General features: G+C 49.3%; 1 protein-coding gene across 1 annotated transcript in view; it reads right to left on the bottom strand.

Annotated features, from left to right (window-relative positions):
* TMEM178B (transmembrane protein 178B) overlaps window positions 1-21,384 on the bottom strand; it is a 304,193-nt gene extending 282,809 nt beyond the window's left edge. The window contains exon 1 of the mRNA XM_077339863.1: window positions 20,272-21,384. Coding sequence (XP_077195978.1) covers window positions 20,272-20,653 — 382 coding nt within the window. The 5' untranslated portion in view covers window positions 20,654-21,384. The remainder of the gene's footprint in view (window positions 1-20,271) is intronic.
* Window positions 21,385-26,255: the final 4,871 nt, after the last annotated feature.

Raw genomic sequence — 26,255 nt, 5'->3', positions numbered from 1 at the left:
CTTGAAGTTGAGAGCATAACTCTTCTTGGGACCGTGCTGTATGCCACCAACTTCTCATAGGGCCTGTGGGATTCTGATCCTAGAATACTGAGGTCTGCTGCAGATTCTAGATTCACTGTTACATTATGCAAACACGAACCTGCATGGACTTGCGGGAGGTATCTCACTCCCCCCTCCCCCCACTATGTAAAGTGTTACATTTGGGTGATAATAATGTCATGCATAAATATAAGATGGAAGATACCTGGTTTGATAGTCATACATGGGAAAGGGAGTTCTGCTGGACAATGCTGAATATGAGCCAACAGTGCAATATGGCAGCTAAGAAGGCTGTGATATTAGGCTGCATTGCTAAAAGCAGAGAATAACAAGGGAAGTTACAATGCTACCACATTGGTTAGACCTCACTTGGAATATCGTGTCTCGTTCTAGGTGCTGCAGTTCAAGAAGGATATTGACAAATCGGAATGTGTTCAGAGAAGGCCGATGAGGATGGTTAAGGGGTTGGAAGCCTTACCTTACGAGGAAAGGTTGAGAGAGTTAATATGTGTTGCTTGGAGAAAAGGAGGGCAAAGAGTGATAGCTGCATTTAGCTTCATACAAGGTAGACATCTTGAAGAGGAGGCCAACTTGTTTACTGCAGCTGCAGAGACAAGGACTAGGAGGCGTGGGTTCCAATTACGGGAAAGGGGGTTCTACTTAAATATTAGAAATCATTTTCTCACGGCAAGGGCTGTTCATAGATGGAATATGCTGCTTCAGAGGGGGGCTGGGTTCTTCTTCGTTGGAAGTTTTGAGGATGAAATTGGAAGAGGACCTGCCATGAGTGTGTTAATTTTAAGTTCCAAGAAGGTGGGGAGCTGGACTGGATGGCCCTTGGTGGTCTCTCCCAGCTCTGTGTGATTCTGATTCTCATTCTATTTCCTCTTTCTCTTTCCTGAAAGTCCTATTGCCTCTCCCTGTTTTCTCTCATTTTTCTTTCTTTTCTTAAAACTATAGAATCATTGGAAAGGGACCTCCAGAGTCATCTAGTCCAACCCCCTGCACAATGCAGGAACTCATAACTACCTGCCTACTCACAGTGACCCCAATTTCATGCCCAAATGATCCCCAAATGATCTTCTTTAAGTTTTGCCAACCTAGCAGTTTCTTGGAATCACAACTGATCTCCCCAAAACAAATAAATTCCTCTTGGGGTTGCCAGCTCCAAGCTGGGAAATCTCTGAAGGTTAGTGGGTAGAGGCTTGGAAGGGCAGGGTTTGGCGAGGGAAACAATCTCAGCAGGGTACAATGCCACAGAATCCACCCTCTGAAGCAGCCACTTTCTCCAGGGGAGCTGATCTCCATAATCTGGAGAACAATTATAATTCCGGCTGATCTCCAGCCCCCATCAGGAGGTTGGCAACTCCAGTTGGCCAGGAGGGAAATGTGCTGAGGAAACTGATGTCTATACCCTTCTGAGGTCCTCGCTTCCTTAAACCTAGGGTGTAAACTGCACAGAGCTTTTATTCCAACCCCAGATCGATTCAGTCCCTGCCCTCTACACAGAATTCGATTTCAGTTTGGATTTGTGGTGATTTTAATTTTACTTCTGCAGCAAGAAGGATTGATCCGGAGTGACCCTACCTTTATTGTGCAATATCTTGGAGTGCTGAAAATCCTGAGGGCCTTTTCGCACAGGGATCTTTGTTGCAAATTGTTTGCGGAATGAAAAATCGCCATTTAAAATAGTGGAATTCGTCGTTATGCATACCTGCCTTTGTAGTGGAATCAGTTGCGTTTTTTAGCGTTTCCCACAGGCTTCCGGTCTCGGCAGAAATCGCTAGAAAGGAAGCGCTATTGCCAAGCTCGTCCCGCCCCTGGCCGTCAAGCAGCCAATGGGCAGCCGTTAGCATGCTCCCAAACAGCCCCTTTCCCTTTAAGAAAGGTTTTAAAAAAAAAAAAAACGACCCATAGCAATGAATCTAGGTAGATTCGTTGCTACGGAGAGACCCATCCCGCTGCCTAATGTGAGCTGTCGTTTGATTGTATGATCATTTGCACGCTGCCTCGAGTGATAAAAAAAAAAAATCCCCCCCCCCTCACGGGCACGATTTTCGGCTGAATTTATTTGTAAAAAATAAAGGGACTTTATTTCAGCAAACGGGCTTTTCAGTTGTTTGTGCTTAGTGACTAAAGGTGAAGGACTGAAGCCAGGGAAGCCTCTAAACAGAAAGAGGCTCGCCGGTGCGTTTATCCCCGCTCGCTCGGAGAAAAAAAAATGGCGATCGCTTCGCCGGAAGTTTGGAGGAGAGAGCCAGGGGGAGGGACTTTGAAGAACCAGCAACAATGGTAACGCACAGATCTTTAGCGCTACTGTTGCAGATTGGTTGCAGGAGTGTATCGCTATCCGGAGGGTGAATCCACTTTTCTGGATTCCCCTGAAAGCGCCACAACGAAGCGCTTTTTGCTGATTGGTTTCAGGATTGTTGCAGATTGTCTACGACGTCGTGGGTTATGTCAAATTAGTAGCGTTTCCAAATAGCAACCATTCTGCTACTTTGAAGCCGTGCGAAATGGCCCTGAATAAAGAAAGCTCTGTGGTAGAGAATGATAGGCTAAACCTGGTCATGTGACACGCTTGCCTTAAAGGCAACATTCTGTCGGTCCTGGATTTTTCCTCCCTCCTCTGCCTTTTTCGAGCCTCTCCCCCACCCCTCCAAGAAAAGAAAGAGGCTCCCTGCTTGGCTTCTCCCCCGCCCCCTTCAAGAAGAAAAAAAAGAGCCCCCCCCCTCACCTTCTGAGCCTCCCTAACCACGTGCAGAAGACTTTCCTGTTTCAATGAAGAGGAGGGGGGAAGAGGAAGACCCGAGTTCAAAGCGATCTGAATTCAACAGGATTGACAATGGAATAAAGAAAGTAAGTGCAGACTCTGCCTAGCTTAGAATACTCTGGTTGCCATACACACAAAAATATTACTAGCAAACTGAAAACTTGATCAGACCTTAGTCGTGTTTCGTAGGTCAAGCAGGCTGCTGGCTTTTTGTTTTTCAATAGGGATATGTGTGTTTGTGCAGCTGTATAGTCATCCTTCCCCTTTATTTTAAAAAATCACATTGCTAAAAGTTTTAAACATTCTCTTGGATTCCTTGGGCTGTGGGAGAACTTGGGCTGGTGACCTCACAGGAACTTGCCAATAGGTCCTCGACACACATAGCATTTGCCAGTAAAAACATGAAAAATCCCCAAGCCCCAGAACCATTTTTCCCTGCAGCAGTAAAAAAAAAAAGAACGAAGTCTCTCTCTCTCTCCCCCCCCCCCCTTTCTATCTTAGATGGGAGACTCGTATTGCAATTCATGATTTTTGTAATGATAAGGTAAAGGTAAAGGTAAAGGTATCCCCTGTGCAAGCACCGAGTCATGTCTGACCCTTGGGGTGACGCCCTTCAGTGTTTTCATGGCAGACTCAATACGGGGTGGTTTGCCAGTGCCTTCCCCAGTCATGACCGTTTGCCCCCCAGCAAGCTGGGTACTCATTTGACCGACCTCGGAAGGATGGAAGGCTGAGTCAACCTTGAGCCGGCTGCTGGGATCGAACTCCCAGCCTCATGGGCAGAGCTTTCAGACTGCATGACTGCTGCCTTACCACTCTGCGCCACAAGAGGCTCTTAATTTAATGATAGACCTAGACAAAATATGGTTTTGTAAACATTTTGTCATTCTTTTCACAAATTAATTGTTTAAAATCAGCATGATCAAACCACCTTCTCCGATCTTGAAATGCTACATTTCAAAATGTCACGCCTCGGCAACACCTCCGTTGGGAACGAACATCGCACACTCTAAGCCTGCAGGCTGGAAGTTAGGCACTGATCGCGTTGCCAGATCCAGGCTGGGAAGCTCTGGGAGATTGGGGGGGGGGGAGCCCAAGGGGGGGCAGAGACCTCAGTGAGTATAATGCCAAAAAGCCCAATTTCCAAGGAATCCATTTTTCCCAAGGCACTGATCTCTGTAAAAGTAAAGGTATCCCCTGTGCAAGCACCCCCTTGGGGTGACGCCCTCTAGCATTTTCATGGCAGACTCAATACGGGGTGGTTTGCCAGTGCCTTCCCCAGTCATTACCGTTTACCCCCCAGCAAGCTGGGTACTCATTTTACCGACCTCGGAAGGATGGAAGGCTGAGTCAACCTTGAGCCGACTGCTGGGATTGAACTCCCAGCCTCATGGGCAGAACTTTCAGACTGCATGTCTGCTGCCTTACCCCTCTGCGCCACAAGAGGCTCTTCTGATCTCTGTAGTCTAGAGCTAAGTTGCAATTTCAGGGGGTCCCCGGGTCCCACCTGGAGGCTGGCATTCCTGCAATCACTGATCAAAGGCTTGAACTACACTTGACATGGAAAGAAGTCCCATTTGTTTGAAAAGAAGACACTTCCACATTGAAGGAGTAAAGGGTAAGCAAACAAAATGGCCCATCTGCAAACCAAGATACTTAGATCTGAGGCAAAAGACACTCAAACCCTATAAGGGCATGTCTAGAGAATGGTCGAAAGGAATTTTGATGCAATCCAAGCTATGAAGCTAAAGAGGTCTACAAATAAAATGCTTATATTAAATGATTCAAGGGACACCTAGGAACCTCTGCAGAGCCGCTACTTTGACAAGGTAGACTATAAAGTGAATATAAACGGAATAAATAAATAAAGCAGACGCCCACACTCCGGGCTTTTTGCAAGCCGTGCAAAACTGGATTATTCGCAAGGACCTTTTGCACAGGAAATGGGGCTTGACTATAACCATGTGGCAGAGAAAGAAACTCGGGTGAAGGGTTAGGAATTGTCAGCTGTATTTATTTATTCCATCTGATGCTGCAGAGAGGCTCCTGCTACATAAACTTTGTTTTCATTACATGGGCTGTGTTAATACTCCTGCCATGCTCCTCCTTTGGTTGCATCCAGATTTCTGCAAGTCAAACCCTGTTGAGTTGGCTATTGGTGGTTAATTGAGCACACGTCAGATAATGCATTTCAGAAGCAGATTTTCCTGTGACGCACAGGAAAATACAGCTGCAAAAGCACATGGAAAGTGCATGACCCAGTGTGTGTGGAATGACTTGTGTAAGCCACCTTCCAGTGAGAAAAGTGGACTATAAACAATGCAAATAATATAATAAAAATAAGCAAATAGTACAATCTTAAACAGAGTTGCAGACATCAATGGACTTAGAGGGGTGTAAACCTGCATAGTATAATGGTTCAGAGTAGCGGCTTCGAATCTGGTGAGCTGGATTTGATTCCCTGCTCTTCCACATGCAGCCAGCTGGGGAATCTTGGGTTAGTCACAGCCCTGATAGTGCTGTTCTGACCAAGCAATAATATCAGGGCTCTCTGAGCTTCACCAACTCACATACTTTGAGACTCCTTCAAGCATTGAAAAGTGGGGTATACAAATCAACTCTTCTTAATCCATCCATCAAATGTGTAGCTAGGTAAACATAGCTGATACATTTCATGGCTATTAATGCTATCCTATGCTAAACAGATAAAAGCTAGTTGTCCTGTCCTTTTCCAGGGATAGTCAACCTGTGGTCCTCCAGATGTTCCTGGACTACAATTCCCATGAGTTCCTGCCAGAAAACGCTGTCAGGGGGCTCATGGGTATTGTAGTCCATGGACATCTGGAGGACCACAGGTTGACTATCCCTGCTTTAGACAATCCGTTGAAATGTCATTGTATTATTAAGGAATTCAAACTAGTGTTGCTATGGTGGACAGCAGGATGATCAGAGCTGAAGAGGCCTGATTTAAACCTCCACGCATCATGTTCAGTGAGTGACCTTGCGGTAACCTACTCACAGAATGGCTGCAGTGGGGTATTCCCATGTACCCTGCCTTGAGACCTTTGAAAGAAAGCCGGGGAAATACTTCCACAGGTAAAGGTTGTGGAATTACATCTGTAGCTAAAAGGAACTAGATCCCTAGTACTCCAAGCCTAGTTAATTACTCAGAACAAGTCTTAGTCATGGTGACGGTGGTGGAAAGGGCTCTCAAGTCACAGCTGACCTGTAGGTTTTTCAAGGCCGGAGACCTTCAGAGGTTGTTTACTATTGCCTGTCTCTGCTTCTTTGGCTGCCTCCCATCCAAGTACTAAGTAGGATTGACACTGCTTAGCTCCCAAGACTGGATGAATTTGGGGTAGTCTGGCTTATCCATTTCAGGGCCAGTGGGTCTTATCGGTAAGGAAGTGTGCAATCCCATTACTTGGATTCGATGCCCTTGAATTCAGCAGGACCTCCCTCCAAGGATATCCACACGGCTACATTGTACATCTTTAGGATTCTCTGTAAGTCAGTCTTATTCGCTCCAATTCCATGTCATACAACAGCCACTGAGGCAGACTTGGCTTATCCAATGTAAGGGGGAAACAGCATACATAAACCAAGGCCATGTCATAATTGAAATAGGAGCATTGAAAGAGGATTGAAATTAAGTGTTCAATTAGCTCTGTAAAGTACCTGTTGCAGTCTTGTGTGGGTAGAAAACTACCTGAATCTTTCCTTGTAGTTTTCCTCCTTCTGATGGCCTGGTGGTAAAGAAAAGGACTGCAACCTTCGGATTGATCATACAGTTATTAGGGATTGGCTATAATTCTACACCCTGGTCTGTCCTGGTTCAAGTCTTTGGTTCTTGCCAGGCAGAGGAAACAGCCTGTTCCTCTCTGGAATGTAGTTTTTGATAAGCTCTCTCACAAAACCAAAGTTTATGTTATAGCCAAGATCTTATCTCGAGGCTAGAGAGATGGAAGAAGACTGTGTCACTACTGTTTATGTAAATGATTGGGGGTTGGGGGGAAAGCATGTGAGCAGCTTTTTGGACCTGTCAGCAGTATATCGGCTGTAGGGTGTTCCCAGGAGGTGTAGTGGGGAGGTAGAGACCCCGGGCTATTGGCTCATCCTGCAAGGGCATCATCTTTCCCAACCTCCAATAGCTATGGATGAATTATTGTTCTCGGCACAGATTTGGGAACTCCCCTGTGTTTATATTTCTTCTGCAGTAAAAAAGTATATAAAAGGTTTTTCTCTCAGTGTGATGAATTGGGGGCTAGGCAAAAGTACCCTAATTAGGCCATTTGGCTATTACTTCAACAAGGGCTTCACTTCCCTCCTCCCTAGGGCAGAGTCTGCACTTACTTTCTTTATTCCATTGTCAATCCTGTTGAATTCAGATTGCTTTGAACTCGGATCTTCCTCTTCCCCGCCCCTCCCCATTGAAATAGGAAAGTGTTCTGCACGTGGTTAGGGTAGTTCAGAAGGGGGGGGGGAGCCAAGCCTCTTTCTTTCTTGTCTTGAAGGGGGGGAGAGAAGCCCGGCAGGGAGCCTCTTTCTTTTCTTGAGGGGAGGTGGAGAGGATTGAAAAAGGCAGAGGAGGGAGGAAAAATCCAGGACCGACAGAAGTTGAGAGAAATTAGGGGCTTCTCCTTTAAGGCAAGCTTGGCACATGGCCAGGTGTGGCCTATCAGTGGTTCTCTACCATGGAGCTTGGTTTCCCAATCCGGATTTGAAAAATATTGAGCATTAAAAGCACTCTAAGATATCGCACAATAAAGGTAGGGACACTCCGGATCAATCCTTCCTTCCTAAAGGAAAATTTAAATCACCCAAAATCCAAACAGAAATCGCTTTCTGTGTAGAGGGCAGGGACTGAATCGATATGGGATTGGAATAAAAGCTCTGTGCAGTTTACACCTAGGAAAAGACCTAGAAAGGTTTTCCTAGAGAAAATACTTAAGCAAGCAAAAGTACTTAAGCAAATAAGTGTCTCCTTGGAAGACTGAGGCTCTGGCAAATCAGCTGACATTGAAGGGCCATTGTAAGGCCCTGAAATCAAAACCATCCATGAAAACTCAAGAAGGCCATTTTGACACCTAGCATATATTCTAATCTATTTCATTTTTTCCATGGATTTGGATCTAGGGAAAATGCAAAGGCCACTTTGGGGAAACAGCCAGCAGTACTGGGTTTGGGATGGATTTCAGCAAATTTATCCAATTGACTATAATGACTACAGATGAAACCCTGGGGTTTCTTGATGGCTTTGGAAGGATTTCCTGAATGAGTGGGAGTTAACTAATTTTTAATTTTTTAAAAAATTTGTTAAAAATTTATTGAGTGATATCACCATACATGGTCATGTTGACTTGCTCCCCCAATAAAAATGGCCAATGATGGACCTGGAGGGGGTGGGAAGGGGAGGGGCCCCAGGTGAGCATGTACACTTCTATGCTTCCCAACCATATTCTGCATGATTGCATCACTTCTGGGGTTTCTTGGAACCTGAAGAATGTTTCAGGGGTTTCCCAACAGCACAGAAGTTGAGAAAGGCTGGTTTATATGCTCTGATCTGGAAGGCCCAGGCTAGCCCCATCTCATCAGATCTCAGAAGCTAAGGACAGACAGCCCTGGTTAGTATTTGATTGGGAGAATTACAAAAATGTCAAGGGCTGCTTTAAAAAGGCAGTCAATGGCAAACTACTTATAAGCATGACTTGCTCTGAAAACTCTCAAGATCACCGTAAGTCGTCTGCAACTTGACTCTACACACAGGGGTATAGCTATTATATCAGGGGTAAAGCTGTTCTGTTTAGTTGTATGTTATGGAGATGTTTGAACTTTTGGTCTATCTAGACGCATGACAATGACCACAAATACAGGCAGCAAAACACAGAAAATGCTGGTTTCAACGTTTGACCAAGCATTCCTAGAAGTATTCAGTCGAGTACCTGACAGTAGCCAGTTCAGGTGTGCATTATTTTCAGTACCTTCCCCCAGAAATGGCAATAAATATAAGGCTTAGATATTTCCTGAAGCTATCTAGTTATGGTCGTTCCCCCACCCCCAATCATCGTGTGCCAATAAAGCTAATTCTGGTAATGTTTTACTCTTTTCTCATGCCCCAATTTTTAAACCCTTGGTTGGCTGGCAAATTAGTATGGACCAGCCTTTTTCAATCTTTTGACTATGGAAGAGCCCCTGAAACAATTTTTCAAATTTCGAGGCACCCCAGACGTGGTCAGCTGGACACCCCCCCTGTCATGCCCCTGGAAGTGACATCACTACCCATACCTTTAGCCCTCTTTTCGCCCCCTCTCTCTACCTTTACTATTACTATGGTGACTGAAGAGTAGGAGCTGAGAAGACAGCCCAGACCACTTCAGAGCTCCCATAGACCCTCTTCAGAACTCCCAAGGGTCCCTGGTAGGGGGTATATAAACAGATAGATAGACAAAAGGACTTGGCTGATCCATTCCAGAGCCATTAAGGCCCCTCCTTCTGCTCCCTCTCAGGTTCCCCTCTCTTTCTTTCTGGACCACTGATGGTGGCCACCTGCCTTAGTGAATGGGCAGGTAATGATAAATGGTGGCTGGGATGGGGGAAATAGTTGTTTAGTATCTTAACTAAGAGAGCCAGTTTGGTGTAGTGGTTAGGAGTGCGGACTTCTAATCTGGCATGCCGGGTTCGATTCTGCGCTCCCCCACATGCAGCCAGCTGGGTGACCTTGGGCTCGCCACGGCACTGATAAAACTGTTCTGACTGGGCAGTGATATCAGCGCTCTCTCAGCCTCACCCACCCCACAGGGTGTCTGTTGTGGGGAGAGGAATGGGAAGGCGATTGTAAGCCGCTTTGAGCCTCCTTCGGGTAGGGAAAAGCGGCATATAAGAACCAACTCTTCTTCTCTTCTTAAATTTTAGATCTTAATTTTAACTTAAATAAATGTATTTATCTGCCACCCTACACAGTGAACCGTGAGCCTCTTGTGGCGCAGAGTGGTAAGGCAGCAGAAATGTTGTCTGAAAGCTCTGCCCATGAGGCTGGGAGTTCGATCCCAGCAGCCGGCTCAGCCTTCCATCCTTCCGAGGTCGGTAAAATGAGTACCCAGCTTGCTGGGGGGTAAAACGGTAATGACTGGGGAAGGCACTGGCAAACCACCCCGTATTGAGTCTGCCATGAAAACGCTGGAGGGCGTCACCCCAAGGGTCGGACATGACTCAGTGCTTGCACAGGGGATACCTTTACCTTTACTTACACAGTGAACCAGTTCAAGGCGGTGTACATCATATTATCAACATCAATAATAATTAAATAATTCAATAAATTAGTTTAAAATCTCAAATAGATATGTTTAAAATGTAATGTGGCATCTGGTATCAAAAACAGAATAACAGCATCAACAGTCTTAATTTATCTTCTGATTTTTTTGGAGCTAGATAGTGGCCTGGGGGCCTCTGTTTGCTAGGGAGGGCTCAGTAAATGTTATGGCTTCACTGGCCCCAACCCAAAGCCTAATGGAAGAGCTCCATCTTGCAAGCCCTGTGGAACGATGCTAGTTCCGGCAGGGCCCGGATATGTTCCGGAAGCTCATTCCACCATGTGGCAGCCAGGACGGAAAATGTCCTGGCCCTGGTTGAGGTCAGATGAACCTCCTTAGGACCAGGGATCAACAGATGGTCGGTAGCCTGTTTAGCTACTTTTAACTATGTTGTAAGTCACCTTGAGCCCATTATGGGAGAAAGATGGTATAATAATAATAATAATAATAATAATAATAATAATAATAATAATAATAATAATAATAATAATAATAATAGATTGGGATCTCATTGGCTTTGCAAACTGAAATATCATTTCAGTAGCAGCTACCGCAATTGCTCCTCATGTACCCTGCACTTGGGTTTTCTTTGCATGCTCCTTTGCCTCTCGCTGTGCTCTTTGGTGGTGACCCATCACCTCATGTCAGAATTCCACAGGTGCCTGCAGGCTCAAAAAAGCTGGGGTTTTCCAAACTAGGTAGACAAGGTCTGTCTTCACCATGCCACATGCTACTCACAGTGTCAAACTTCCAAGGCAGAGGGTGGCTCCATAAAGTATCTTGGTCTTTCCAAGTAAGACTGTAGGAACAACTGGTTGGTGGAAAGCGGCTAAATGCTCAGCAAGTCGTGCTAAGTCAGTATCCAGGACAAGTCTCCTACTAATTAGATCAGCCTTTCTCAATTTGTTTACTGTTGAGAAACCCCTGAAACGTTCTTCAAGGTTTGAGAAACCACAGGAGTGCTGCGATTGTGCAGAATGTGGTTGGGAAGCAGAGCTGTGTCCACGCCCACCTGGGCCCCTCCCCTTCCCATTCCCTCCAGGCCTAGCATTGGCCATTTTGGGTGGCGGGGGGGGGGGTCAACATGACTGTATATGGTCATATCACCCAATAAATGTTTAACGCATTTAAAAAAAAATATTTAAAATTAATTCATTCCCACCCATTAGGGAAACCGTGATTGAGAAAGCCTGATTTAGACTGTTGCCTGCCTTATCTCTTAGGACCAGAAGGAGTAACTGCATTTTTCTTAATTGACACATAACAAGCTTAAAATACCCAAATGCTAACAATTAAAAGCCATCAACATCCAAATTACCAAGGAAGATACACCCCCTCTAATTCCATCCACATTGTAAGCCATTAAATGTCACTGATGGGTGTTGTTTTAATAGTTACTATGGAGAAATAATTATAAGGTTACTATGAAATGGCTAGGCTTGACCTTTTTCAGTCCCGATGGAGTATCACAACTTTGGGGGGAACTTGCTTTAGGATGCTTTGGGCTGATCCTGCGTTGAGCAGGGGATTGGACTAGATGGCCTGTATGGCCTCTTCCAACTCTATGATTCTATGATTCTATGATTCTAACTCAACTGTTTGTATCGCTTTGCTCTGACTTGAGATGTATACAGTGAATCCAAACTGTTAAAGTACACAGCATATACAAAGCTGATAGTCAACATACATATATTTCCAACACCACGATTAATCAAGTCTCAGAATCGGACATCATCGTGTTTCGTTTAAGTCTGAAACATGGACACCGGCCTCCAGTGAGACCTTCCACGTAAAACCGACCAAGGCACAGATGAGTCGGAGTGCAGGCCTGTAGAGCAGAGGTAGTCAACCTGTGGTCCTCCAGATGTTCGTGGACTACAAATCCCATGAGCCCCTGCCAGCAAACACTGGCAGGGGCTCATGGGAATTGTAGTCCATGGACATCTGGAGGACCCCAGGTTGACTAACCCTGCTGTAGAGCTCAGCATGGCCAGACATGGTTGGAATTCAGTTCAAGTTGACCTTTCCCTGTTGCTGCTATGAGCTGATGTGAGCATCGCTTCCCCTACTGCTCCATGAATTTTCAGCCCAAGAAAGTCATCCACTTCTTCTGTGGCTCCTAGTTGGAAACCAATATTAAATCAGCCGCATTTTTCGCAGTAAGTTGTGCATCTCCGCAGAAAGATCATACTCCAGCGCTTGCTTAGCCAGTCCCTGTTTCCATCCTTATTGCATTTTTTGCTGATTTATGGTGACCCGGTGGGGTTTACAAGGCAAGAGGCAAACCATGGAGGCAAAACCTAACTGTGCTGTGCCCCTTGACTTCCTTGGTGGTCTCCCATCCAAGCACTGACTTGGGCTGACCCTGCTTAGCTTCTGGGATCTTGCAAAACTGAGCCAGCCTGGGCCATCTAACTCAGAGCATATTTACATACATGTGATATATAAAAATACATGTTAAAGGGCCTACGCTGCATATTGTTGAACCACTACCCCTAAGAGATCCTGTGGAAACCACCACTTGTACAGATCCCCAGTGCCATCCTCTAGTCCAAGCTTTCTCAACCAGGATTTCGTGAGATCCTTGGGTTTCTTGACAGCCGTGGAAGGGTTTCCCGAATGGGTGGGAGTTAATTACTTTTTAATTTGTTAAACATTTATTGGGTGACTAGTAAAAAAGTCCATTGTATGAAGAAGACAATGGGCGCTAGCAGGTGGGGACCAGAGCGAGCGGCAGGCGAGGGACAGAGCGAGGGACAGGCTACCTGAAAGAGGAGGCGGGAGTCCCAGGTGTGGTGCGCTGGGCTGTGGCGGCTCCTCTGCATTTTTTTGTTCTTCTGCGGCTTTCCCGGCGGCTCCATTGTGTTCTGGGGCCATGAGGGCAGGGAGCACCCAGCAGCTGTGCTGTGGGCGGCTGCCGGGGCTCCCAGGGCGCCGGCTTGAAGCGGCGAAAGGCTCCTACAGGGTTTTTTTCCTGCTGGCTCTCGGCTTGGAGCTGCGAAAGGCTCCTACAGGGTTTTTTTTTCTGCTGGCTCTCGGGTTGGGGCTGCGAAAGGCTCCTACAGGGTTTTTTTTTCTGCTGGCTCTCGGCTTGGGGCTGCGAAAGGCTCCTACAGGGTTTTTTTTCTGCTGGCTCTGGGCTTGGAGCTGCGAAAGGCTCCTACAGGGTTAATGTTTTTCTGCTGGCTCTCGTGGGCTTGGGGCTGCGAAAGGCTCCTACAGGGTTTTTTTTCTGCTGGCTCTCGGCTTGGAGCTGCGAAAGGCTCCTACAGGATTTTTTTTTCTGCTGGCTCTCGGCTTGGGGCTGCGAAAGGCTCCTACAGGGTTTTTTTTTCTGCTGGCTCTCGGCTTGGGGCTGCGAAAGGCTCCTACAGGGTTTTTTTTTCTGCTGGCTCTCGGCTTGGGGCTGCGAAAGGCTCCTACAGGGTTTTTTTTCTGCTGGCTCTCGGCTTGGGGCTGCGAAAGGCTCCTACAGGGTTTTTTTTTCTGCTGGCTCTCGGCTTGGGGCTGCGAAAGGCTCCTACAGGGTTTTTTTTTTCTGCTGGCTCTCGGCTTGGGGCTGCAAAAGGCTCCTACAGGGTTTTTTTTCTGCTGGCTCTCGGCTTGGGGCTGCGAAAGGCTCCTACAGGGTTTTTTTTCTGCTGGCTCTCGGCTTGGAGCTACGAAAGGCTCCTACACGGTTTTTTTTCTGCTGGCTCTCGGCTTGGGGCTGCAAAAGGCTCCTACAGGGTTTTTTTTCTGCTGGCTCTCGGCTTGGAGCTACGAAAGGCTCCTACAGGGTTTTTTTTCTGCTGGCTCTCGGCTTGGAGCTACGAAAGGCTCCTACAGGGTTTTTTTTCTGCTGGCTCTCGGCCTGGGGCTGCGAAAGGCTCCTACAGGGTTAATGTTTTTCTGCTGGCTCTCGGCTTGGAGCTGCGAAAGGCTCCTACAGGGTTTTTTTTTCTGCTGGCTCTCGGCTTGGGGCTGCGAAAGGCTCCTACAGGGTTTTTTTTTCTGCTGGCTCTCGGCTTGGGGCTGCGAAAGGCTCCTACAGGGTTAATGTTTTTCTGCTGGCTCTCGTGGGCGTGCCGGCTTGGGGCTGCGAAAGGCTCCTACAGGGTTTTTTTTCTGCTGGCTCTCGGCTTGGGGCTGCGAAAGGCTCCTACAGGGTTAATGTTTTTCTGCTGGCTCTCGGCTTGGGGCTGCGAAAGGCTCCTACAGGGTTAATGTTTTTCTGCTGGCTCTCGTGGGCGTGCCGGCTTGGAGCTGCTAAAGGCTCCTACAGGGTTTTTTTTCTGCTGGCTCTCGGCTTGGGGCTGCGAAAGGCTCCTACAGGGTTTTTTTCTCTGCTGGCTCTCGGCTTGGGGCTGCGAAAGGCTCCAACAGGGTTTTTTTCTCTGCTGGCTCTCGGCTTGGGGCTGCGAAAGGCTCCTACAGGGTTTTTTTTTCTGCTGGCTCTCGGCTTGGAGCTGCGAAAGGCTCCTACAGGGTTTTTTTCTCTGCTGGCTCTCGGCTTGGGGCTGCGAAAGGCTCCTACAGGGTTTTTTTTTCTGCTGGCTCTCGGCTTGGAGCTGCGAAAGGCTCCTACAGGGTTTTTTTTCTGCTGGCTCTCGGCTTGGGGCTGCGAAAGGCTCCTACAGGGTTTTTTTCTCTGCTGGCTCTCGGCTTGGGGCTGCGAAAGGCTCCTACAGGGTTTTTTTCTCTGCTGGCTCTCGGCTTGGGGCTGCGAAAGGCTCCTACAGGGTTTTTTTCTCTGCTGGCTCTCGGCTTGGGGCTGCGAAAGGCTCCTACAGGGTTAATGTTTTTCTGCTGGCTCTCGTGGGCGTGCCGGCTTGGAGCTGCGAAAGGCTCCTACAGGGGTGTTTTTTTTTTCTCTTCAGCTTCTCGCCGGCTGGAGTCTCGTCAGGCCGGGAGCAACTGCGAGCCGCGCTGCGCGCGGCTCGCAGTTGCTGGGGCTGGGAATCGGAGGGTTCCCTTCCCCCACCCACCCACCCATCCACCCCCCCGAGGCTCTCTGGAGCCTTCTGCCGCCGGCCGCAGCGGGCTCACAGCGTCTACGACGCTGTGAGCCCGCTGCGGCCGGCGGCAGAAGGCTTCCCTTCCCCCCCCCCCCGCCACCCATCCACCCCCCCGAGGCTCTCTGGAGCCTTCTCTCGGCCGGCGGAGCGGGCTCGCAGCGTCCACAACGCTGCGAGGCCGCTCCGCCGGCCGAGAGAAGGCTTCCTGGCCCACCCCCCAGCCGAGGCTCTCACCAGGCGGGCCGCCATTTTCCGAGCGAGTGAAGCAGGCAATGGGGAGCCGCGCTTCGCGCGGCTCCCCATTGTCTGCTTGGGGCGGGATTGACACTCGGAGGGGCCAATCAGGAGCCGCTTCGCGGCTCCTGATTGGCCCCCCCCCAAGTTTTTATCCCGGACCGGTCCCGCCCTAACTCCTCCCCACTACCCCTTACTCCTTTATACAGTCCGTGGCGCCCGTGGCGCCACGGGCTGTTTACAGATTATCACTATATACGGTCATGTCGACCCACCCCGCCCTTCCCAAAATAGCCAATGATGGGCTTGGAGGAATGGTAAGGAGAGGGGCCCCGGGTGGGCATGTACACAGCTATGCTTCCCAACCATATTTTGCATGATTGTGCCACTTCCGGGGTTTGTTTCAGGGGGTTCCCAATGGTGAAAAAGTTGAGAAAGGCTGTTGTAGTCCTTCAAACAAGAAGTACTTTTTGTCTTCCTATCCTCGGATATAATTTCTGAAAGGCAGGCCAGAGGTATGTGTGGGGAGGGGTGGAGGACATGGCCAGGAGCATCTGGAACTTTGCGTCAGACTGGTGGTCCATCAAGGTGAGTATTCTCTGTTCTGTCTGGCAGGGGCTGTCCAGGGATTCAGGCAGAGAAAGATATTCCCCAACACTGACTAACTGATCTTTTCAGCTGAGATGCCAGCGGCTGAACCTGGGGGTCTACCGCATATAGCATACCCACTTTGCCAATGAACCATACAGAGCACCTGCTTGCCTACCGTCTTCAAGCAAACAAGTGAGGACTGGAGACACCCTCCCTCTCTCCCCCCCAAAAAGCACCCTGCTGAGTGGTTCTTGCAGGTGTGTGTCCGGTCTCAAAGAAGCTTCCCAAGACACTTCCAAACATCAGCTTTTCCAACAGCAGCAACCATAAGCTTGGAAGCAAGAAAGGAAAGAGCTCAAAAAAGAAACACCGTTCATAACAGCAGCTTGGAACTACTACTGGCATTTCACAGAGTGCTTGCACACCCTTTGTCCTCCTCGGTGGTAACTTGTAGGCATCTGAGACACTGGCCTACTACAAGGTGTATATCCTCCCCCTCCTCCACCCCTCCCCCCCCCCAAAAAAAACAAGCATTACAATCCCAGCAGCAAGGCTCTTGTCTCATTTGCTCTTTCTCTTCCTGTTCTTCACTTTGGAACATGCTCATGTGATCCTGTCTCACCTATTTCAAGATACCAAGGCAAAATGTCAGTATTGAAGCACTGGGGGATCCTATATGGCTGCATCATCATGACCCACACATTGGGATGGATCCTGCCATCCTCCCTGTAGCCTCTCTCCAGCCTAAGAGGTCTTCCTCCAAATTAAATGAAGAAAGGCTCTCTTAAGATAAGGGCTCCTAGGACTAGAGCATCACTCTTGAGCCAGCAGGGAAAGTGGGGTATAAATACTTGAATTAATAAATAAACCTTGCTCAGTGGGGTGGTAGGATATGGGTGGGATCCAACCCTCACTCCCACTGGGAGGCATGGCCTTCAGGACAGGTCTGGCCTCCCCAGCTATTTTTAATGATGGAAGCAATCTATCCAGTTGTTAATATCTCAGGGGCTTATTTTGGCTTTTGTGTTTGATTAACAGGATTTATCCTCCTGCTTGCGTCAGGTTAGCAGAAAAGGACAGGCTAGTTTAGAAAATTAAACCGGGATCTTTATTATATTTTAATCAAAATTAAACTATAGAATAGAATCATAGATTCACAGAGTTGGAAGGGGCCACACAGGCCATCTAGTCCAACCCCCTGCTCAACGCAGGATCAGCCCTAAGCATCCTAAAGCATCCAAGAAAAGTGTGTATCCAACCTTTGCTTGAAGACTGCCAGTGAGGGGGAGCTCACCACCTCCTTAGGCAGCCTATTCCACTGCTGAACGACTCTATGAAATTACAGATCTTTTTTTATTACTCTGCACATATCTCTAGTTCTTATTTTGTGCTCATCCTGCCCTGTGGATTATGACAGGCTGACAGCTGGGGCTTCATATCGTCTGAGGCAGGGGTAGTCAAACTGCGGCCCTCCAGATATCCATGGACCACAATTCCCAGAAGCCTCTGCCAGCGAATGCTGGCAGGGGCTTCTGGGAATTGTAGTCCATGGACATCTGGAGGGCCGCAGTTTGACTACCCCTGGTCTGAGGGGTCCTCCCTTCTCCTGCAGTTAGAATTTCATCCCGGCCACAAGCACACTGACAATCGCAAGTATTTTGAAATCTCCACTAGAATTTTAATGTTCTTTCTCAGGACTTGCAATTTCCATCCAAGACAGCTGTTGGCAAAGATTTTTAAACATTTGGACCTTCCTGCTTGGGACTGTCTGTGGTTTGGCTGGAATGGTGAATTATTTCCATCCACTTGATCCAAAATGGCCCAGGTCCTGGAACACAGATGGGGCAAGAATTCCAACTGCATTTCCTGCTAATCTTTGTTTCTTGTGTACTTAGTCCTTCCTTCGGGGAGCCAGGAGGAGGAGGAGGAGAGGGAGGAGGAGGAAGAAGGTTGGGTTTTTTTGTGTACCTCACGTTTCACTACCAGAAGGGGTCTCAAAGCGGCTTACAATCGCCTTGCTTTCCTCTCCCCATAACAGACACCTTGCGAGGTAGGTGGGGCTGAGAGAGCTCTGAGAGAACTGTAGATGGCCCAAGGTCACCCAGCTGGCTGCATGTGGAGGAGGGGAATCAAACCCAGTTCTCCAGATCAGAGGCCGTTGCTCTTCACCAGGACACCACACTGATGCTCATGTTGTGTAGAAGATTGCAGAGAGAGACAGACAGACAGACTCCCCCCAGATTGACATAGGCACCCTGAAAGACTCTTTGAAGGAACTGGATGATTGGTTCCTCTCACTCAGCAGTGCTGCCTACCCTGACGGCAGCTCTCCAGCCTGGAATTCCTTCAGATGAGAAGCCAGGGATTGAACATGGGCCCTTCTGCACACAAAGATTATGCTTATGCCCTGCTAGTGAGCCAAGGACTAGCCCCATGGAGGCCCCTAGCCCAACTGGGGTTTGCATCTGGGTTTCCCATGTCAGTCCCAACAAACTATTGACCCCGTCCCCCCCCCACCCCCACTCCCGATTCCCCAAACCGCTGCCTCCCTGCACCTGTTCAAATGAAAATTATACCGATCCGAGCAAGGGCAAACTCCTTAAAAGGCAAAGCCCTTGGCCCAGTTCAAGCATTGTATAAATAATATGCAGGCTTTACGAGGGAAAGAAACAAATTGCTCGAGTTGCCAAGAGTAAAAGGAGACTGGCCCATAAATTTCCTTTTCTGTTTACCAGTTTGGAATTCTGCTCCCCGCCTCGTTCCCCCCCCCCTCCATTTTATTCTAATCCTTTTCAGAGCTATCGACCTGAAGCCTGACCCGAAAACATCCTTGGTTTCCCCGCTGAGCTTGCCAACCAGGGTGCCAACTGCGATGACAGTTTTTGATTATGGACGGTTGCCCATTATGAAATGGAACGGAGCCAACAGTGCATTTCATGAAGTCACCAAACAGCCGCTCCACCCCCCCCCCCAACGCCTTCAGGCCATTAAACTCAAGGTGGCCTTTGAAGTCATAACAAAGAGCCGGCCAGGCTTCCAATCGGATTTGGCTAAGGTTGGCTGGTGTCACAATGTCAACCTTTGGAAGCCTTGGGTGAAGCCAACGGGAGCAAAGTTATTGGTGTAGACAAATGCCCTTGGAATCCAAGCAGAAGAGGAGCCAGAGCAAAAATAAGGGAAACGTAGCTAAAGGAAGCATTGTAGCTCTTCCACATTTCTGAAGCACAAGCCCTGCAAAAGAGAGAGGGGACCAGCCTGTTCTCTGTGTGCAAGGTGATCTTTGCTATGCATTCTAACAGCCACTGAAGGAAATTCTGTTCCTGTTTGTTGTAGCATTTGGATACAGTATAGTGGGGAGGAATGGTGCAGATTTCCTTGCTGATAACACCCACCCATCTCACAGATTCATATACTGTCCTCAAATAAGCATTTTAACAAAGGTAACGACATCACATCCCTTTTGTGTACTATGACACAATGCTAATGTATCGAGCCGTATTCCTTGTAGAAGTGGTGGGGCAGAATCTGAAGAAACGGTTTAGAGCTTTCTCACTGTTTCCCTGTGATATGATTTTTGACAACTGAAAGGATTCAAGGATCTGTTCGGAAATAACCTATAACCAGTAAGAGCTCTGTGTCTGTCTTTGTGTGTCTGTGTGTGCCCTCATCCCTTTGGCATTGCTCTTTGTTTTGTTCTCCAGTCAATGTTAAAAGAAGCCTGTTCCTCATTCCGTTCATGAAATAATCTAGTTCCCGAATCAGAATTACTGACAAGCATAAACAGATTAGCCAGATCCAGTGAAGCACAATGAGATTCGAAATCTTGGGCTCTGTGGTTTCTCCGTGTTGTTTATGCATTGAGTCCTCAATGCGATGGGTGGGTGACCTCATAGAAAAATTGTCAACACATGAATTAGGAGGTAGGTTCCATGACCTTCCAAACCTGTCCCTGTTAAGGCCTAGAAGCGCAGAATGTCCTCGCCCTTTACTAACATCCTAACCAAGCTATTCCCAGCCCCGTCCCCAACCCCCTCCTAATTCCTGAACTCTAGAAGAACTACCTCATCCACAATTGTGAAACCAAGGAGACAATCTAGGGGAGACAATGAAGGGGGTAAGTAAGAAAGCAGAGGTTAGCATTTGGTCTAAACCAGGGGTAGTCAAACTGCGGCCCTCCAGATGTCCATGGACTACAATTCCCAGGATCCCCTGCCAGCATTCGCTGGCAGGGGCTCCTGGGAACTGTAGTCCTGGAGGGCCGCAGTTTGACTACCCCTGGTCTAAACACTTTGGACAAGGCGGTTCCACTCCCCAAAGAAGACCCTACCTTTAGCAATGAGCTCCTCCAGGTCCGGGTCAAATCCCAGACGGTGGCATTTTCTCCAGAGGCCCATGTTAGTCGAGTTGTACTGTCTGTTGCATTCGTCAACGGCACTCATGGCAAAGAGCTGCCTCCTGTTTCTGGCCAAGAGAAGTTTCCCTTCCCAGCGGTCCAGCCTAGACCTGCTGGCCCTGAGGGGCAGGTTATTGTTAGAATTGTAAATGAAGCCTGGGTCGTTCCTTCGAGTGGTGAAGCTTTTGCACCGCTCCCTGTGCTTCCTGGCATCCGTTTCGTACCAGTGGTCTGAGCAGATGGCCACGGCCAGCATGCCTAAAGCACACAACGCTAAGGAGAGACCAGCATAGAGCAGTAACCTTCCGGCAGCCATACCTTAGCTTCACAGGTACACCATGGGCATCTTCCGCCAGAGGCAAAGCCTTGTCCAACCGGGTACCCAAGGAGCCCAGCCCCCGGACAAGGAGCACAGCACAGGGGCTTCCTTCAGGGATCACCTACGAGCCGGGGGAGATGCATCCGACTCCAGGCGGGGAAACTTCTGCCCCAGAAGGAAAGGATCCTGAGCGCTCATCCACTTCTCCTGTGCACCAGAGGGAGGCAAAACAGCCAGCAATTGTCAAGCTTCCCCTTCAGTCAATGTGGTACCAAGCAAAGGCGAGGTGTCAGTCATTGGCCACAAACAGCACTCAGCGGGAGTCAAGCATCCGCTCCTTGCGTCTGGCCATCTGGATCGGTCCGCTGAGCTCTTCCAGCCTGGCCCACTCAGGGACGCGAGAGGAGTGGCTTTTCAGATCAGGATCGTCCCTTTCGGGAGCACATCTGCAGGGGCAAATAAGACTGGAGATCCAAGCCTCCCCCGCCGCCTGAAAACCGCTGGCCACCTCCCGCTTCCCGGCCGCCAGTTCCCTTGATTCCAACCAAGCGCGCTTATTTTGGCGAGGATCTCGGGCCAGCCTTGGGAGGTTTCCGAAGGGCGGAGAGAGGGGGTGGGGGAGCCGCCCGGCTTGGCGGAGGTTCGATCCCGAGCTTAGGCAAACTGGCTGCCTCCTTTCCTAAGGCCGGGCTCCCTCCGAGCGCCTTCCCAGCTCCGGAGCTCCGGGGGTTCAGCCGTCACGGGCTGCCATCGCGGTTCGGAGAGTCCACCTCGCCAGCGGGCGGCGGCGGCGGCGTGTTGTGTTGTGGGTTCCCGGGATCCAGGCAACGGCGAGGGAAGGACGTCTGGCGCCGGAGAACGCCCGGGCGCGAAGGGGAGAGCGGCTCCTCGACGGCCCAGCGTGGCCGGCAGCCCCTCTGCGGGCAGGCTCTTCCGCCTCTTCTTCCCCGGGAGCTGCGTGCGGCAGACGGCTGGAGCGAGAGCGGCGCCCGGGGACTGCGGGGGCTGGAGGCGCGGCGCGATTCAGCACCACGGACAGCGCCAGCTTCCTCTCGCTAGACCCAGCCCCCGGGATCTTTTGTTCGCCCTCCTCCTGCTCCTGCGGCCGCTAGGACGCCGCCTGCCCTGCGCTCCTCCGACGCCCAGGAGGAGCAGATTTGGCTCCCCAAAGGTGGCTCTCTTTACAGGCACGCGCTTTTCTTCCTCTGGGCTCGTCGGGGGGATGCTGAGTCGGGAGGGGCGGGGAGGGAAGGCATCAAGGGCGCCGATTCAAGGCAAGGGGCGGGGGGGGGGGCGCTTGTCAATAGCTGACGGCCTCCTGCACCATTTCCCCGCCACACGGCCCGATCCCCCCGGCGCCGAGCTCTTCCAGCCCTCAAACGCTGCCGCCGAGGCCCGGCCCCGCCACCGACCGCGGCACGGGAGATTCAGGCATTTTACTGGCGTCGGTCTCGCCTTCCCCTTGGGCTCGCGGAGGGGAGTCACTCACCCATCTCGCCGACCGAGCGGAAGCCGACGGAGGCGATCCGGAACGTCCCGGGGCTTTAGGAACGGCATGGCCCTGCCTGGAGGACGGTGTGCTTTTGTTCTTTTCTCTTTTTTTCCCCCCCAAACCCCAACCCGGCCGCCCTTAGCAACCCAAATACAGCAGCTCCGAGCCTTCTGCCCACCTGGGAGCCTTGCCTTCTTCAAACACGCCACTCCGCAGCCTTGGCTGAAGCCGACCGCCAGAGAATACAGAGAGCCCAGCCAGGAGCCTGTGATGTCACCCGGGCAACGTGAGCCTCATTTCTTATTTCTCGAGCCTCCTTAAAGATAAACTGCACTCCTTCACAGAGAGAGAGAGAGAGAGAGAGAGAGATGCCTTGATTCTTCCTTTCTTCCAAGGGGGCAGAATGAAAACAACATTGGGGGGGGGAGATGCCCTGCCCCTCCCCCAAATCTATTTATACCAAAAAAGACAATTTGAAAGCCTCCCTAAATGAACCACGACAAGTACATCTACGCCAAGAAAGATAAGGATGTGGATTACTCTGAAGTATGCAAATACACATCCCTTGACCGGATCCCGCCCTTACCCCAAGCGCCAAATGGCCAGATCTGTGTTGTTTCTCTTTATGTTCTGCATATATGCAAAGCGTCCAAACCTTTGCCATGTCTGAGTCATCTTGGATACACCCCTAACTCTCTGGCTCAGATTCCCAGCTGAAAATTAATCACCTGCCCCTCACGGTGCTCTTAGGAGAATTAATGAGATATGCCTTGTGAAGCATTGTGTACAGTAAAAGTGCTGTCTGCATTATTGATGCTAGCTACTGCTACCTAAACATTTTCCAGGCACGTATGTGAACAAACGAGGGCTGCCAGAAAGCCTGTGCTTCCAATAAAGTTCTTTATATTTAAAGAAGATCACTCTGTGTTAAAGCCTGTCGATCACAAGGAGGGCCCAAGCTGGCCCGGTCATGTCTGATCTCAGAAGTTAAGCAGGGTCAGCCCTGGTGATTGCTTGGGTAGGAGACCATTAAGGAAGGCCCTTCTACAGAGGGAGGGAATGGCAAATCCGCTATGAATGTCCCTTGACTTGGAAGCTCTAGGACAGTGACCCCTTTGGGGGGGTCGATCGACCCTTTCAGAGGGGGTCACGGCAGGGTGAGCAGTTTGGCTGGGGGGTGAGATAGAGCTTTCGTCTGTCTGGAGCAGCAGAAAAGTGTGAGATTGGCATGGTGGGACAAGAGGCAGAACTGAACTGATAAACCTCAGGAAAAAAACAATTTATATACAATCATGAACAATGGATCTTCATGCCATTGGTCAGTTTTGGTTTAATTTCTGTGAAAGAACACTTGCATCATTTTATGGCTGGGGGTCACCACAACATGAGGAACTGTATTAAAGGGTTGTGGCATTAGGAAGGTTGAGAACCACTGGTCTAGGAGGTCACCATAAATTGGCTTTCCCTTGATGGCACTTTCCACCATAATAAGGGGAAATTGTGATAGGATCTGGATAATACACCCCAAGAAGCTGGCTTGTTTTGCATGGTCTTCTGATGCCTGTTCTTAGGGAAACACAACCATCGTTGCAGGATTCTGGTCAGAAGTCCTGGCTCAAACAGATTTGCCTCAAGAAGAGCTCGACTTTTGTACCCCGCTTTTCACTACTCAAAGCAACTTACAATTGCCTAACCTTCCCCTGCCCACAACGGACACCCTGTGAGGGAGTGAGACTGAGAGAGCTCTGAGAGAACTGTGACCAGCCCAAGGTCACCCAGCGGGCTTCCTGGGGAATCGAACCAGGTTCTTCAGATTAGAGCCTGGCTGGCTTTCAGTATTTATCCTCCCGCTTCTGTTGGGTTAACAGAAAAGGACTGGAGACAGAGGTAGTCTGCCATCACATACCTCCTCCCTATTGATTCTTTAAGCCAGAACTTCACAGTAGATATGACAGGTCTGATATAGCCACTAAATCTTGAACTGAGAACCACAATAAAGAACTAGGGTGGTTATTTGTATGGGACGGCAAGCTGTGGCCCCAAGACTGCAGGAATGTATCTCTCCTACGAAGTTCCTACTGGAACCCACCAGCTATCTGAGGCACTTTTGTGGCGATTGTGATGCACTGAGCAGTGAATGGCTAGACTGACCTAACTCTATTTGAGCATTCACTGGCTGGAATGCTTAAACCAGGCTTTCTCAAGCAGGGTTTCATGAAACCCTGGGGTTTCTTGATGGCCCTGGGAAGGTTTCCAGAATGGGTGGGAGTTAATTTTATATATATTTTTAAAAAATGGCTAAACATTTATCAGGTGGTATGACATAATATGATCATGTCTACCTGCCCCCCTCCCCAAATGGCCAATGATGGGCCTGGAGTGAGTGGGGAGGTAATGGGCCCCGGGCGGGCATGTACATTGCTATGCTTCCCAACCATATTCTGCACCACTTGCAGGGGTTCTGGAAGTCCAAAGAATGTTTCAGGAGTGTCTCAACAGTAAAAAACTTGAAAAAGGTTGTCTTAGATCATAAAGAGAGTAGGTGGTCTAATGGAAGGACAGATGGGGCAGCAGTGAAGGAGAAGGAAGAGGATCTTCTATGCCACTTTTCTCTACCCAAAGGAGTCTCAAAGGGGCTTACAGTTTCCTCTCCCCACAACAGACACCCTGTGAGGGAGGTGAGGCTGAGAGAGCCCAGGTATTACTGCTTGGCCAGAACAGCTTTATCAGTGCTGTGATGTGCCCAAGATCACCCAGCTGGCTGCATGTGGAGGAGGAGGAGTGGGGAATCAAACCCAGCTTGCCAGATTAGTAGTCAGTGCTTATAAGGAAATGCTGGCAGGGGCTCATGGGTATTGTAGTCCATGGACATCTGGAGGACCACAGGTTGACTACCCCTGCTTATAACCACTACACCAAGCTGGCTCCCAAAGGGGCTGAGAAACTAGTTCAGAAGAATAAAGGGAGGGAGACCTGAAAAAAGAGAGACTGTACATCAAACTCTATTAGTTCATGTGGGTCTCTGGGCCTCAGAAACAAGTCTTGGGGTCTAAAAGGACGTAATAGTGTAGGAACCTCCCTGCTGGCTCAGATCAGTGGTTAATCTAGCCCAGCACTGCTTTACACAGTGGCTGAGCCCAAATGACAGCCACAAGTTCCAGAGCAGAAGGGCCAAGACCTCCCCCTGATCACAGAATGATAGAGTTGGAAGGGACCTCATGGGTCATCTAGTCCAACCCCCTGCACTATGCAGGACACTCACATCCCAATCGCTCATCTACTGTAACCTGCCACCCCTTTGCCTTCACAGAATCAGCCTCTCCGTCAGATGGCTATCCCGCCTCTGTTTAAAAATTTCCAAAGATGGATGATGTTGCCTTCTAGCACTGTGCTCCAGAGGGCGACTGACTCTGTATATGGAACAGCAAGATGCAAGGCCAGTTATACCTTAGACTCTCTATTATACCTTATACTCTACTTTTTCCCCGTTGAGAAACCCCTGAAACATTCTTCAAGCTTCAAGAAACCCCAGAAGAGGTGTGAGCCTGCAGAATATGGCTGGGAAGCAAAGCTGTGGACACACCTACCCGGGTCCACCCTCTCCAGGCCCATCATTGGCCATGTGGGGAGGGGGTGGGAAACAGGTTGACATGACCATATATGGTCAAAGTTTATAAATATACAAATTAATTAATCATCTTTGCAACACCCCTGACACTTTCAAACTGGGATAGAAGGACCTGCGGGGGCCTCCATTCTCCCTAGTATCTGATGAAGGGAGCTTTGACTCTTGAAAGCTCATAACCCCACCCCACCCCAAATCTTGTTGGCCTCTAAGGCAGGGGTAGTCAACCTGTGGTCCTCCAGATGTGCATGGACTACAATTCCCATGAGTTCCTGCCAGAAAACGCTGGCAGGGGCTCATGGGAATTATAGTCCATGCACATCTGGAGGACCACAGGTTGACTACCCCTGCTCTAAGGTGTTCCTGGACTCAAATCTAGCCGTTCTACCACAGACAAACACATCTAGCCTCTGAATCTGTACACAGACATTCTCTTTACTCCCAATGGCTAGCAACTATTGATGTGCCCCTCCTCCATGAAT

The sequence above is a fragment of the Paroedura picta genome, chromosome 5 (assembly GCF_049243985.1).
Source record: "Paroedura picta isolate Pp20150507F chromosome 5, Ppicta_v3.0, whole genome shotgun sequence".
Lineage (NCBI taxonomy): Eukaryota > Metazoa > Chordata > Lepidosauria > Squamata > Gekkonidae > Paroedura > Paroedura picta.
Note: the sequence above shows the minus strand (reverse complement) of the source record. Positions and strands in the feature narration are given on the sequence as shown.